Source organism: Cheilinus undulatus, linkage group 4, assembly GCF_018320785.1.
Source record: "Cheilinus undulatus linkage group 4, ASM1832078v1, whole genome shotgun sequence".
NCBI classification, from domain to species: Eukaryota; Metazoa; Chordata; class Actinopteri; order Labriformes; family Labridae; genus Cheilinus; species Cheilinus undulatus.
This window is the reverse complement of record NC_054868.1, coordinates 15,825,070-15,840,991: the sequence shown is the minus strand read 5'-3', so window position 1 is coordinate 15,840,991 and position 15,922 is coordinate 15,825,070. Positions and strand designations below refer to the sequence as shown.

General features: G+C 38.6%; 2 protein-coding genes across 7 annotated transcripts in view; both read right to left on the bottom strand.

The window, feature by feature from the left end:
- Window positions 1-6,731, bottom strand: part of LOC121508090 (interleukin enhancer-binding factor 3-like) — a 29,031-nt gene extending 22,300 nt beyond the window's left edge. For both annotated transcript variants that reach the window (XM_041784603.1, XM_041784604.1), the window contains exons 1-6: window positions 6,635-6,731; window positions 6,025-6,158; window positions 3,810-3,921; window positions 3,197-3,390; window positions 2,902-3,076; window positions 2,621-2,774 (exon numbers count right to left, since the gene is read on the bottom strand). In XM_041784603.1, the coding sequence (XP_041640537.1) occupies window positions 2,621-2,774; window positions 2,902-3,076; window positions 3,197-3,390; window positions 3,810-3,921; window positions 6,025-6,137 (748 nt within the window). In that variant the 5' untranslated portion in view covers window positions 6,138-6,158; window positions 6,635-6,731. The remainder of the gene's footprint in view (window positions 1-2,620; window positions 2,775-2,901; window positions 3,077-3,196; window positions 3,391-3,809; window positions 3,922-6,024; window positions 6,159-6,634) is intronic.
- Window positions 6,732-9,855: 3,124 nt separating this feature from the next.
- Window positions 9,856-15,408, bottom strand: LOC121507953 (prostaglandin E2 receptor EP1 subtype-like). 5 transcript variants are annotated; one of them, XM_041784376.1, is made up of 3 exons: window positions 15,292-15,408; window positions 12,720-13,621; window positions 9,856-10,791 (listed from the first exon to the last, which is right to left on the bottom strand). In XM_041784376.1, the coding sequence occupies exons 2-3, from the start codon at window positions 13,587-13,589 to the stop codon at window positions 10,531-10,533; spliced, it is 1,131 nt and encodes a 376-aa protein (XP_041640310.1). In that variant the 5' UTR covers window positions 13,590-13,621; window positions 15,292-15,408; the 3' UTR covers window positions 9,856-10,530. The 5 variants fall into 5 exon arrangements, with proteins under 5 accessions (XP_041640310.1, XP_041640308.1, XP_041640307.1 ...); XM_041784374.1 differs by lacking the exon at window positions 15,292-15,408 and adding an exon at window positions 14,391-14,969; XM_041784373.1 differs by lacking the exon at window positions 15,292-15,408 and adding an exon at window positions 14,401-14,969.
- Window positions 15,409-15,922: the final 514 nt, after the last annotated feature.

The window sequence follows — 15,922 nt, the reverse complement described above, 5'->3', positions numbered from 1 at the left end:
AACTCCACATAAAAACGGAAGTCTGTTAGGGCTTACAGCTTCCATTTGATTGGTCGAAAAGCTTTTGTTCAACAAAGATCACCCTTGTCGGCACTGCTGGGTGTCTCTGTTCTGCCCTCCCTCACTGCATCAATTCCCGTGATCAGTTTAATTCACCTGTTGGCAAATAGACTGCGTAGTATCTTCTCCTTTTATAACCTTAAAGTTTTCACGTTAGCTTCTCTTACAGACAGACAAGAAAGCAGAGGACATAAAAGGCGATCACTGCTGGTTATCAAGTCCCGATGACCGAACTTTTTCCCTCTCACCTCCATAAATAAACACTGCATGCTGTCTGCTTTATGTTCGTCAAATCACACAGCGCGGGCTGGATCGAGTGATCCTGTTAATAGTTACCATTATAAATTGATGAAAAAAAATGATCTGAGGTTATTTTGTAAGCTGTATGAGTTTAAAGAGTTACCGCGCAGGGATCACAGAAATCAAAGGCAGGTGCATGCTGATCGTCTCTCAAATAATTATCATTTTAGTACGATGTGATGAGCCTAAAAATGTATAAATGCTTTCAAAGGTTTGTTATGTTCATTTAAGGGTCATTTAGAGTACCAAGCAGGTGAAGCAAGGAACCTGTATGGATTAAACTGGTCCCCAATGAGGTGATTTTTATTTATTTATTTATTTATTTATTTATTTTTACCTGAACAACCAGTCGATTGGTTGGTGCCTGGGTACGATTTTGGTTGACCAAGTTTTTCTTTGGTAAACTACAGCCCTACAGTCTATAAATAAAACAAGTCTATAAAGCAGCAGGCATTTTTCAAAACATTTTCATATCAGTTTATATGACTAAATTCAATCAAATTTATAAGAAACAAAAGCAAAGGAATATTCTAATTATTAGCACATATTAAAGTACATGAAGATAGTACATTTTCAAACTAGTTGTATCAAAAGGGATTTTCATCAAATAGTATTGGTCATGATCCAAATCCAAACTTTATACTTGATAATAAAATATACAAAAGAATGATATAATATAGGGGGCTGCACGGCAGTGCAGGGGTCAGCGCTGTTGCCTCACAGCAAAAAGGTCCCCAGTCCACCTCCCGGTCAGGGCCTTTCCGTGTGGAGTTTGCATGTTCTCTCCGGGTGTCCGGCTTCCTCCCACCACCAAAAACGTGCTCATTAGGTTAACTGGTGACTCTAAATTGGTTGTAGGTGTGAATGTGCCTGGTTGTCTGTCTCTATATGTCAGCCCTGTGATTGACTGGTAACCAGTCCAAGGTGTACCCTGCCTCTCGCCCAATGACAGCTGGGATAGGCTCCTGTCCCCAGCGACCCCGAATGGGATAAGCAGTATAGGAAATGGATGGATGAAATAATATCTTTTGCTTCTAAGCCTGACACAACTCCACTGATATAATTTACATTATAAAAATAGGTCCGTGTTTTAATGATCATGTTTAGCAACAAAAAAGTAGATGCTCTGAACAGAAAGTGAAAGTAGCCAACTTCACATGAAATAGTTGGTGACCATCAGCTTTATGGCTGTAATAACAGCCTGCAATGTCTTCAGACAATTGCTCTTTAGTCAAACACAGCTCATGAGATAACAAATAAAAGGTTACGAGGCACACAGATAGCCTAGCGGTCTAGGGCGCTTCCCATGTACATGGGCGGCCTGGGTTCGAATACGGTGAGGCCCTTTAAAGTATGTCTCTCCCCACTCTCTCCACTGTCCTCCTCTGTGTAATAAAGGCCTGAAAATTCCCAAAATAAATCTTAATAAATAAATAAAAATATAAAAGGTTAATCGAGACCAAGAGTTATAATTAATGCACTAAATTTTTCAGTTTTTACTTCATCAATTCAACTGTGCAGCCCCAGTGTGCAGTGTAGTAACAAACTAAAACTGCACTGAGGCTGGTATGGATCTGTACATGGGGCTTCCCCTGATCTTCTAATCTTTGAAGTAAAACTTTAGATTTATGTAAAAAAAACTCATGCTGATCAACACAGATGCAGAATTTAGCACTCATCCATCCTAACATTTAATCTAAACTTAAAATATAATTATTTTTTTCTTCTTTCATTCTCTAGGATTTTTTTTTTTTCATTTAAGTAAAGTCAAAGAAATGCCCTTATAACTGATCAGTTTTGCTGCAGCTGGTGCCAAATTTACATGTTCAGCATCAAGTACATGCAATACGCGCTTTAACTTGTTATTCTTGAAAAACCTTCACTCAAAATATGAAAACAATTTGACAAGAATAAACAGCTGTTTTAATGATTGGCAATGTAATAAAGAATATGAGCAGAATTTATCAACGTTAAAAAAATTGCTTTTCTGGCAAATGTCCATTTTTTCACAAGACGACGACAGGACACTGGAGCGAGTGAAGAGCCAACATTCATTGGGTGTTCACTGGCATCAGTCCGAGACAGTCACTGTACAAGCTCCACTGTGGTTCAATGAAATGAGGATGGACAGCTATCGTGATGTTTTACTGTTCAGTGCAGAACTGCAGATCAGTAAAGCAGTACAGTGACTGCGCTGAGAAAACACAGATCAGGCCTGTGGAAGATCATGTCTAATTAAAGGGTGACCCAACATACTTACCTTCTTTTTCTGCCTCAGAACTCTCTTGGTCTTTCCTAACAAGAGGCGATGTCAGGTGGATAGTGAGAGTCAGGATGGACTCCTTGCTGCTCGACACAACAACAGCAGCCTCTTCAGGACACTGGCTTACTGTGTATGTCCCTGCTGAAAGTTTCTATTAAAGAGAGCAGCAACACTTCAGAAGTCAAAGAGGGACTCATAAAAGAAAAACATCTTAAATAGTTATTTCTGACAAATGTTTTATGGAGATAATGTGAAAAAGCTCAGGGACGCAGCTCTACCTCTAATTGTGCAGATAACTTTTCAGCCACTTGTTTAAGAAGAGTGATCGTTGGCTTGCTTGAGCAAAGCAGCACAAGCTCCAGGTTCATGTCTCCCTTTAGTAGAAGTCCTTTGGCTACAAGACCAACCCTCATGACCCCACGTAGGACACGCTCTTGTATATCACCAGTTTTGCTATAAGAAGAGAAAGAGAATAAAAGCTTTATATGCTTCAAGTTCACAACAGAGATCTTTCTTCAAATGTCTACACTTTTTAATAGCTAAGAGAGTCAAAGACCATGATTCCTTGCTTACCTAGTTTTCTTTTTATTTTCTCCAACTCCTTCCACAGGATCCATCTGGTCAGAAACCGCCTTCAGAGCACACTCCACATGGGAGATGATCGTCTGTACTGCTTCCAGCTCCTCTGGTGACGGATACACCTCAGAGTGTTTGGCCATGACATGCCGATCATATGGCCCTATGCGTGCCTTCGGTATAGCAGCTTCCTTAATTTTCACATCAAAAGAGTAAAGGTTTTGTCAGGGAAATGCAAAGGTGTGGAGGAAAAGCAAATAAATATTCAGACTTTATTGCTTTTATGTCATTTAGAGATAAATTTTCAGTAAAAAAAAAAAAGAAAAATATTAGTGTTGGTTAAAGGAATTCTTAGATAGTAGGTGCCAGTTTTAGTTCTACAGACAATGTACAGTAAACCAATGAATCAAGATCAGAATGATAAAGTGTACTTATTCAACACACAAGGAAAAAATCAGAATTGTAAAGATTCATCGCTTCATTGCAATGCTTTTGAAGTGCATGGTTTCGAAAGTGAAACATTCAGATGCTCCAGAAACAACTTCTGTGCAAGCAATATGATAAGCACTTTCAAGTCATTTGGGGGACAGTTTAACAAGACAGTAATAACCTCATGATGCTGTGCATCCTCAACCTCCTCAACAGCTGCCATGTAGTCATGGTACTGTCTCAGCTCCTCCTCATAGCACAGGCAGTCATACCAGTAACGCAGGTCCTCATATCTGAAGACAAAAAAGACAAAATAAGTAGAACACTTTGATGTATGAGTCAAAAGCATGTTAAACAGAACAGGTATTCATTAGAAAAGGAGTACCAGGCAGACTTTATCTTTTTTCCTTCAAAGAGTCTTCAAGATTTAACAATCTAGATCTTCCCAGCCTGACTAAATATGCAAATCTGCAGGCTGTGACAGCTTCATGTTAAGTTGCACTTCCCTTGTTGAAACAAAAAAAGAAAATGTACCACTTCCATCAGCTTCCAGTCACCTCATCTACTACCCACTTATACATGAAGAGTCCACATGTAAAAATGTGCACAAAAAAGGTATTTCCTCAGCTTTGTATAACCTCCCATACGTGTATACATTCTTGGGCAATGTCTAGGGTGGGGGGTGTCAAACGTGTGGCCTGCAGCCCACTTCCGGCCCACCAGCAGGTGTCATCTGGCCTGTGAGACGTTTGGGTTAAAAGAGGGACATTTTTTGAAAGTATTAATTTTTAACTCTCTTTAGAGCAGGGAGGAACATCATACAGAAAAACAAACATGGACAGCAAAGTGCACAGCATCACCTTCCACAGCTGCAGCATCACCTCAGTTTCACAAACACACAGATTTTATCAAAGATGAAGAACTTAGCCACTGTGCACAGCTGCAGTCCACTCTCTCATCCTAATGGAGTCCAGTCCTGTCTACACCTCGACCAGTTCCAGAATGTAGGACTTTAATGATTATGAGAGGTTTTTGCCTTGTAAAACAAAGCTTCTTCCCTTGACTGAGCTAAAAACAGCTGCTCTACAGATAGCAAATACTCTGACTGTCTACCACAAACACGGACGCACTTTGGTGATCAGTTCAATCTCCCTACAGATTTATGCTCATTACAATAAAACTGTAATGCCAGACTAATATCAATTGAATTTATTTAAATAAGACTTAATTTTATGTCAACAAGAAGTGAAACTATGGTCTTGATCTTTTACGGTTAAACAGGACATGTTATTTAAGTCCTGTGGCTTATTTACCTCAAGCTCTCATCAAAGGGTAAAAATTCCTCTCATAATGGTAAAAGTACGTCTGAATATTTGATCCTAATCTGGACGAGAGGTCTGATTGTTAGATTAAGGGGCAACGCTAAGAGGCATCCAAAATTACGCACAGAGATGACCCAGATCATGGCGCATGCAGGGATGTCAGGGGAATTCAAACAGAATGGATATGAAGAAGAAGGACTGTAGAGACTCATACATGAGCTTAAAAGTCAAGTTTTCACTCAGCAGGATCAAATTTGGGGCTTACTGGGTGTAGTTCAGTAAGAGATGAACCCCCCCCCCCCTTCTCTGGACTCTGTTAACTGATCCCAATTTAGGTGAAATCTCAGGGTCAGATCAGATATTGTGGACAACAGGTTGCTGTTTTACAACAGTAAACAGTCATACTGAATGCCAATTAACATTTCTGTGTGTAAACACTTAGCACTTATTAAATGGTACATGCATCCAATATTGGATAATTCATATTCATAAATATTCCAGCAGCCAACCTATACATCAGTATTTGGTTGTATTGATGATGCTAAAAAAACTGTCTGGTCTGCAGGACCTCTCATTGGAGCAAATCTGGCCCCTGGCCCAAAATGAGTTTGACACCCCTGGTCTAGGGCTATCTTCAAACAATTTTTTTATACCTCATATTGCTGTTGAGTGTTATTATTTTATTTGACCATCTACATAAGATGTATTTGAAAAGCTACTAGAAAATGAATATAGTCATTATATTGCACTAAATTGTGTTACAGTACTTAAAGGTGCAGTATGTAATATTTAGCCTGGTAGCATTTAGTAATGGAGAAAAATTTGGTAAAAAAATGAATCATAATTTTTCTAGTAGCCCTATCTAAATTAGCACCCTGCATGTTTCTAAAGTACAATAAAAGGGAACAAATAACAGATACAAGTTTCTTAAAAACCACTGGCTACCACAGTCACCACAAGAGAAGTGAGCACTGCAATCTAGAATCTGACTGTGTAGATGTCGTTTTTATTCCCTATTTACACACTGGATTTGTAAGTCTTTTTTGTTGCCCATTAATGATAAAGTATTTGTACCTATCAAAATCATGCGGTAGTAGCCGATGGCCCTGTTGTATCAGACTGTCCCAGTACAGTAGCTCCTCATACGCCTGGTGCTCATCCCACATCGATACTGCAGCAGTCGCCATGTCACGACTCTAAGAGCAAATCTGTTAAAAGTAAAACAGTTAATGGTCAGCGTACGGCTAACATAAAGCTGGCAATACAAGACAATTCAATCGAACGCGGAAAAGGGGATAAAGTAACATAATTGTTCACATGCAATGTTGTTGCTCTAAGCTAACGTTCACTGCGCACACACCATACATGGTAACGTGTGCTTTGGTAGCTCCTCTTGATACATTAAACATAACAAAAGTAATAAATCACAATAAAATGCACACGCTAATTATCCTGTCACCCAACCTTGCTCTAATAGCGTTACTAACCAGTTAACTCAAAGCATCACGGACAGTTTGCTCAGCTAACGCTAATGGTAGCAATCAGCACTGACCGCCTACTTAATGTTAGCAAGCTCGCACAAGTAAACGTTTACCAGGATATCAGTGTCATTTTGTCAGCCTTTAATATATATGACATAAAATTAGTCTTTTGTTTTAGGTAGGTTTGTACATTCAACCCTCACCTTTGTGAACAATAATATATAGGATTCAACTGTTTCGTGGTAGCGACGCTGTTAAGTAGTTGCTCTTCATCAGTGCTGGCTCGCGACTCCTTCTCTGGTAGTTCCAATGCAGTTGTCAAAAAAGTTGTAAAATAACCTACTGCCCCCTTCTGGTAAAGAGTGGGTGAGTATGATTTTGACACAATTTTACTGACTATTAAACTCAGTGTTTTCTAGATAAAAAAGGAAAAGACGATCCAACGGATATTGCTAAAATATGTGAGGATTATTATAAAACGTTATATAAATCCAGTGTGTCTACTACTGAACTTGAAGATTTTTTCACTCTGTAGGTGAAGTCAGGGGTGAATCTAGAAAAATATTCATGGGGTGGCAAGAGGGTGGCAGGAGATTTTTTAGGGGTGGCAGGCCCATGGCAAAGTGCATTTGTTGATTTAATCACATTATCAATTGATTTTTAAATGGAAAGTCTCAAGTTAAGTTTTGTTAACTCAGTAAACTTTGGCTCCCTCATTGTAGCACATAAGTAAAGCTATTAATCAAAATATATACGATGAAAGACAGTAAATGTATTACGACCAAATAACTAAATGATGCAACAAAATACTACTTTTTACATTATCCTACCAGCAGCAGGCACCAAGTCTATGCTAAGGCTGTAACGATTGTAAAAAAAAATGTAAAGATTAATAAGCTAAGTGCTGGTGGATTCAGTGTTTTAGACTTTGACACGTTACAATCCACATTTGAAATCAAGTGGATAAAAAGGTACCTGATACATCCAAATACCTCATGGAACTTTATTTCATTGCATATTTTTGATGCACTGGGACATTTAAATTTTCTGTTAAGATGTAATTCCAGCATAGAAAAACTTACCGAACTCTCCTGTCTTCATAAACAGCTGTTTTTGTGTTGGTCGTTGGTATACAATCTTAACTTTTCCCCGCACAAATGTTACATATGGAATAACAAAGATATCTGCTTTAAACCTAAGTTATTCTTTAAGATCTGGGCGGATAATGATATATATCTTGTATCATCAATTATTTAACAAGGAGGGGCAGTTACTTACATATGGTGAATTTTTTATCATGATTCAATTTCCCTGTAAAACCTAAGGAATATGCTGTTTTTTTTTATGCTATTCCATCTGGTATAAATTTCTTATTTCATCTGCTACTACAGATTGTGGATATCAGAATATCACAACTAAGTTTTACATACGTAATGCAGATCCTTTCTTAAAAACCCACTAAAAATGTACAAGGGAAATGATTCAGAGAAATATCTGCAGTAGTAAACCTGCATCTGTATTTGTCTGGAACAGCTTGTATTCTGATATTGACTGGAGGAAGACTTGATTATTGCTGAGTGAATTTTTTTGTCTCAAATAAGATATGAAATGTATCGCTGAAAATTTTACACAAATGCTATCCAGTTAACTAATTTTTTTTGTAAAGCACACGCTAGACATTATCCCTCTTTGTTCGTTTTGTCACAACACAGCTGAAACTATTCTCCACCTTTTCTGGGACTTCATTTATAGTCAGACCTTCTGGAATGATCTGAATTTCTTTTTGAACAGAAAATTAGATTTGCAACTTAAGTTTAAAAATGAGTTTGTACTGTTTGGTTTGTTAAATGATGTAACATCTTCACAGAAGAAATATGTCTTTATTAACCTGCTCATTTTTCTGGCAAAGTTCCATATTCATACTAGCCAGTTCAATGTCTTCATCTTCTATGTAAAGTCCTACCTAAAAACACTTGACTATTGCACAAGCTCTTAAAACCACAGATTTTTGTGATGAACTGAATTTATAATTTTGTTTAGTTTTTATTTAAATTGTAACTTTTTTGTCAATAGTTCTGTTTGTTTTAATTTCATTGCATTCCTTTATTATCTGTTTATAACATACCTCGAGCCCCAATTTTAATACTGTGATGTATTTGACAACTCGTAAATAAAGATGATATAAAACAATTTTAAAAAATGAAAAAGAAAAACAGAAACTTGCATCTCTTTCCAACATCTAATTTACTCAAGGGGAAATGCTCCTAAAATGTGCATGGTCTTTGTTAGTGTCTGTAGTCTTCCACATTGTTCATCCTGTTACTATTTTGATACAAAAACATGATCGGCCTAAATGGGGGTAAATCACCAACTCCTCATTTCATCTGTAGAAGCTTAATGGAAGGCAACTCTATCCAAATACTCGATTATTACTACATGATTAGGATAATTCTGTAGGCCTGCTTTTGTTGTGTTTGTACATTGCTTTGAAAACTTATTAGATTTACCAAGTACAGTGTATAAAACAGGGGAATCCAGGCTAACACCTCAGTTAAAAACTATCATAAGTTAATTTAATGATTTGGTACTACCTGGATCTGACCTGACTTTACATAATGATGTAGAAGTCCAATTCACGACTAAATGAATGTTTATACTTGGCTGACCTTACATGATAATATGTAATGTCACTGAACACAGAGTAGCATATCAAGAACAAATTAGAACATATTTTCAACACTGGTCTGTTTGTGTGGAAAGTCATTGAGAAGACAGTTATTCAAAGCATAAATCCAAGCACTCAAGACGAGGAGCATGGGCATCAGAAACTCAGTCTGAAGGGACTTGTGTTGGAAGTTGGAGGGTCGCTGGTTTTACACCCAGCAAGAATAGATAAGGGTATGGAAATTGGGACGGGTAGCTGGGAAGATTCTCCTTTACTTCCCAGGCATTTCCAAGGTACCTTTATTTATTTATGTATTTATTTATTATTTCAAATTTTATTTAATGCCCTGGGCAAGTTTACAATAAATAACAGCTTACAGAATTTTGGTTCATTAGCATGAGGGTGGAGAGAAAAAAAAAGAAAAAAAAAGAAAAGGAGATGACTGAATGCAGTCCATAGAGAACACCCTATAGGAGAAGGTACAGGAAGCATTGGCCCTATCCTCCCAAGTTGATTGGAGAAAAAAAGGAATAATATTAAATATTGGAATGATTCTAATGAAAATCATTAGTGTTGTTAATAAATACATCAGTTTTATTTAATCTGACACAGCATGAAATGTTGGGACAATTAAAAATAGTTCTGTTAGGAAACCATAATAAAATAGCCAACAGCTGTTGGCATGGCTATAGGATCCTACTGTGCATGCGTGTATGTAGCATGTTCAAAACATTAAGCCTGATTAAGAACATCTCTGTTTTATTTCCATTTAATTCACATGTTTTTACATATACTCACTGAAGTAAAATTTCAAGTATTGGCCTTGAATTTATCATTTGACAAGAAGCACTGAACATGAATTATGCAACTGAAATACATAAACCCCACAGAAAAACCCTTCATCAGGAAATGCATTCACTTGAATTTATAACAATGCACTTTATAGTCCTCTGGTGTAGTGCTGGTGAAGCATCATTCATCTGCCCACTATAAATACAATTTTGAGAATAAAACCTAATAATAGCTATTCAGTTCCCTGTAGATTACACACCAAGAAACCTAACTGTGTCTGCATTTACCTAAGCTGGTAACGCATTCATACTAAAGGCAAAAGTATCCAAATTACAATGTAATAAAACTTAGGAATGTTAAGAATATTTTTGGAACACTATGGCATTTGCTAGCGTTCTTTTCCAAAGCCTGTCAGTAAACACAATGATAAAAACTCAGTGAGTATAAAATTGATTTTTAAATCATCTTACGTCTAACATTTCTGATTTGGACCAGCCGAGAAATGCTTAAAACTTTAAAAGTTTATTTACCATCCATGCCTCATAATTAGTTCTTCAAACTTGCCTCCATGTAAATCTCTCCTTCAAACAGCCTTTGTACTGTATACCAAGGTCATTTACCAGTCTCTTTGTCAGCTCAGATTTAGTTGACTTCATTCTTCTCTGAGCTGGGAAATGATGGCTCCCATCGGCCCAACATTTTAGCTCTAAGGCCTCCCTGACACTTAGTAATGAGGTAGATCTTGCTGAGGACTGTGCGGCGCAGCAGAATATAGACCCAGGGGTCGAGGATCTGGTTCCATGTGGCCAGGCGCACACCCATCACCATTAAAGTTTTATATCTGGAAAGGTCCTCTCCAATAGATCCTGTGTAGGAGCGAATCACGGACATCAGGCCAAAGATCTGCAGAGAGAAAAAACAATAGGTGGATTTTCTTGATTACCTTCTTTCTAAGCCTTTTGTGTGACATACATAGTCATATGCCTCTGTTTTAGAAAGTCCCATCAAATATCACTTTTTAAAAAAACACCAGATGCAATGTGTCCAAAGGATAGTAATGCTTCATTTGATCAATCAAGTACATATGAGACACAGTTTTATCATCAGGAGCTTTAAAGCATGAATACTCTAAGTAAGTAAATTGATTGCTGCATCAGCAATGCTGCTAGGTGATTGATCAAGTGTTTTAAAAACTAATACAACTGATATTAAAAATGTTCTTTAGAAAGAGACTTTCTGGTGGTATTTGATTATCTATTTGTTTATTAAAATACCCCACTGCTGCTGCATTGTGAAAACAGTTGACATTCATTTCTTGAATAATTAATTGATCTACTCACTCTGATTTAAAGACGCATGCAACAGTATCTGCCAGAAGTTGTTGTTTCCACAACAGAATTGGGTTTAGATGCAACCCTTAGAAATAAAACATGAAGCTACATATCTTACACAGGTGTGCTGTTGCAGATGCCATCAGCTCAGTAGATAAAGTAAGCGTTTGCAACCAGATGGTATTGAGCTCAATCCCCAGCTGCATCAGTCACATGATATGTCCTCAGGCAAGACACTTGACCCCAGGATTCTCCCACTGCTTCGCAAGTGGTGTGTAAATGTATTTGGTTGTGTTTGAATGGGATTAGCTAATACTGGTGCCCAAATCTCAGTAGCTTCCACTGCCATCAGTGTATGAATATGAGTGTGAATGGGTAGGTGTGACCTGCGGTATAAATGTGCTTGAAATGGCCAGATGGCAAGAAAAGTGCTAACCTGGCTCGCCAGATGGATTTGTTTCACACATCCAGTGAGAAACACGGAAACAGGCGTATCCTTCTGCTTTGCAAGGTTAGAAAGTGCTATACTGCTATATACCAAATCTTCAGTTTGACATTGAAAAATGACCAACCCTGGACTTTTAGAATCTGCTTCTGTTGTGTGAGAATTGTACCTTTATAACAATGGCAAACATTTCAGCTGGATTCTGTGAAGACTTTGTTTCTGCACATAGCTTAGGCCACACCTAAAATCTGAATGAAGTTCAAAATAACAGACATTTTTATCTGGATGAGTTAGTCAGACTGGATTTTCCCTCTCCAGCCATCAGCACATTTTATTTCAAGAGGTATGTTTGCAGCATTTGAGCGACATGGAGCACAGCCTACTGGTAAAAGGAGTGGTACAATTATTTTAAATAAGAAAAAGGAATTTTAGCACAATTTACATGCTATTTCAACACAGTTGTGCTTTAAACTGCAGAAATGACAGCTCACACACAGTTTCCTAAGCTTCAGTCACCATTGTTTTTTTACTGATCCAAATAAAATGCTCTTTTCTCCTCTCTTCCACGTGTAAACACAGTTTAAGACTGCAGCATTCTTTTGTCAGAGTTGGGGCATCATAGTTCATGGAAGAGGAATTGAGGGATACGCCCATTAGCTCTACCTCTCATGGCTCAATTGGTGACTGGTTTGAATCAACACAGATTTTTTTGGTTTGGGGGCTGGAGTCTCAGCTTAAGAGGGCCTGTTTCACAAACTGTGAGTTACTCTTATGTATTTTGACAGGTGTAATTACGTTTCACTGATCAGCAGCAACAAAGACTTGGTGAAAGGTGTATATAGATGGGGTCACAACACTGCTCTGAATGAGTAATTAATATGTTAAAGGGTTAAAAAAAAACATAATCATAGGCTTAATGATGTTACTTGGGTGCTTTTTTTGCCTGTGTAAAGTGAATGAGTTCCCTCTAAGTTCTGGTGAAACGTGTGTAAAGGTCAGTTACTGAATATGAATTTACAGTATGGTTGACTCTCATTGTACTTGTTCATACTCACCAGCAGAGGGCTCCAGCAGATACACGAAGTGACCATGATGCCTACAAGTTGCACCACCATCTCTATGTCATGAGACTTTGTCGAATGATGGGAGCCAGGCTGCCTCCTGAGCCGGGAGAGCACCAGCGTCAGCCCACTGATGGTGTTACACACTAATGACACAGTTAGCGAGGAAAGACCTAGTCCAGAGAACAGAGCCACGAAGGCCACATCCACCTCTGTGGTGTCACTGAGTACTTTAATGAAACACCAGGTCCCTGGGTCCTGGTAGATGTAAGAGCCCAAATGGAAGCAGGGGAGCAGGGCAATACACAGAGCAGCCATCCAGATGACAGACAGGCAGATCTTTGTGCGGGTTTTGGTGACCAGGGATGAGTGCAGCAGTGGCCTAGTGACCCCCAAGCAGCGCTCAGCAGCCATGGCACAGCCCATGAAGAGCGGGCACAGGCCAAAGAATACCATGCTGCCACCCAGGAACTGACACATCCCGTCTGAAGAGTTGAAGTCCTCAGGATGCACACCTCCAGAGAGATAAAGTCTAAGAACCAAGGCACCAGGGATCAGGTGGCCGATAAAATCAGTGACCACCAGAGATGTGGCAAAAAGAAGGAACGTGGCTTTGGTACGACGGCGCTGTTGGGAGTACGCATTTAGCAGGATGAAGAGAGCCACAATGTTTGAGATGATACCCAGTGTCATGGACAAAACAACAACAATGACACCACTGGTGGTGGGCTGCAAAAAGGTAAGGTTTCCGTGATGTAACAGCTCCTCAACAGTCACTGTGGCACCAACCTTTCCTCTACTGCCATTAGGAAAATGAGGGAAGGGCTGGGAAGCTGAGCCATTGAAGTGGCTCAAAGCAAACATTACTGAACTCTGGAGGTCACAAAATCCATAGGCTGCAAGAGAAAAAAGATTAATTGGTATATGCAAATATACTGTAGCCTACATTAAAGAGCCATTAAAGTACATGCAGGTTAAAAAGGAAACAACTTAAAGACACGTAATAATCAAAATTGAAGGGTTAAGATTATAGAATAGCATTATAGATTTATAATTAGAAACATAAATACTGTTTGATGTTTAAAATTGCTCTTCAATACAAACCGTGGAACTTCAAGGATTCCAAGAAATTAAACAGCTGATTCTAGTCAGGGATTCACATCTGATGTCTAGGAACATACCTTGTCATGTAAAGTAAGCTCGTGTAGTTAAAGACATTTTTAAAATGTATTTTGCATGTGAAATTAATTCAACATCCAAACCCCATGTGTGCAGCTGCAGTTTGAAAGTTTGGGTTTAACTCATTTTTAAGGGAAATGAAATAAGCCCATGCAGTTCTCTAGATTGAAGGCCATTTGAAACAGCCTGGGCTTTGGTCTGATCTGTCAGTGCAGCAGTCTGCTCACTGTGGAGGAAGCGTCATTAGATGATAAATCTAAAGGTTTCAGACGTCTGCGGGAAATTTAAAGCAATAGGCTACAGTTTTTAGAGAAAACACGAACGGAAAAAATCACGCTCAAAGTAATTTAACAGCCTATGAATCACCGTGTGATGCTTATGTATGCAGTTTAAGTTCAGTCTTATCAGACACGATGTTTTATAGCGGGGAAAGTTACTTAATTTTTTTTTCCAAATCATTTTCTAATTAAAAAAGAACTGACTCACCCGTCCTTACATAGTCCATATATAACTTTACGTAGGCCACCAGAAGTCAAGTTTTCCTTGTTATCCATAAATCAAGAAACAATTTCATCGAGTCCACCAAAAGCTGAATCACAAAAAAACAGAAAAATAAAAACTAGAAACCCTGCCTCATTTTGGTAGAATCCAATGATGATTCCATGGATAAATCCATCTGGCGAAGAAGTTTCATGGCCTGAAGGTAAAGGATCCTTCCTGCAGCCTAACACCGAGTGAAGGTTTTATGGAGCGGGGGTCCGTCAGTCTGTCAGTCTGTGTGGGCGTCTCTCCTGCGGTGCTCCCTGAGTCAGGTTCACGTCTCAGCCTTCTGCTGCACTTTCTGTCACTACACTGTTTATAAAACCGCAGAGAGCACAATTCCACGCCTTACTCACGTTCTGTGTGTCACTTACAAGGAATTATCATCTCAAATAGTCTAATCAGACTTGAGGCACTACGCTGTACACATCTGCCCACACTTCTCACGAAACAGTCGTTCATGAAACAGCTCAAAAACGGTTAGAATAACTGTGTTAAAATGCTGTTCAGTTGTTCTCTCGTTTACTGGAGCTTGGGTCGATAAGAACAGATTCAGTTTCATGGCTTAGGCTAGGCCTACGTGTACTTTTTTGTGCTGTTTAGAGCGCAACTCGGTGCTCAAAATAACCACGGAGGTATCAGTTATCAGATCCTGGACATGTTGGATTTGCTGTTTATCAGTCTTTGGTTACAGAGGCTTTCTATTTCAGATCTCTGAATAAAGAGTCTTGGTGCAAAGAAGATCTATAAAGAAAAACATGTAACTCTGTTCATCTAAACTGCATCTGTGGTACAAATAGGCTGCACTTTGGAAACTCACAGGAAAGTATGGAAAAGTAGTATTCACCATCATGAAAGATCCGGATGTTCTGCAAGGATGCCAGTGTTGGACCTGAGAGGGTTCCTGAATCCGCAGAAAAGAAAACATATTCCTTTTTCCTTTATTTACACTCCAACAAGGAAAACACCAGGGGAAATATTTGCACACTGGGGGACAGGTGGGAATGTTCGCTCAAATTTTGCTCAAATGTGACAGCTGGTGGCCCAAGTGACACATTCATGCACAGACCTTGCAACTGAAATAGGGATAAAAGCTTTTCTGGATGATGTGTTTTAAGGAATGTTTAACTGACAAAATGCCAAAACCCTTGGGAACATTTTTATTGATAAGGTCAATATTGTTTGTTTAAATTAAAGTTTGGGAGTTGAGATTGAAAAAAAAAATCATTGACTAAAGCAGAAAATGAGCATCCATATAAATTAAACACAACTTCTGTTTTTACTTTTATTTTTTTTATAAATTTACTTTTTTTGACAAAAGCAGCATTGGAACTGTAGCAAGTAAGTCACCATCACTGTCCTCTTTCATATTATGTGCTACAAAGTTATGTGAGGATAAGACAGAAAAAGCCAGAGTGTAAACTGTACAGAGATTTGGAGAAACAGCCCCTTGTCTCCCACATTTGCAGCAGTGTGAA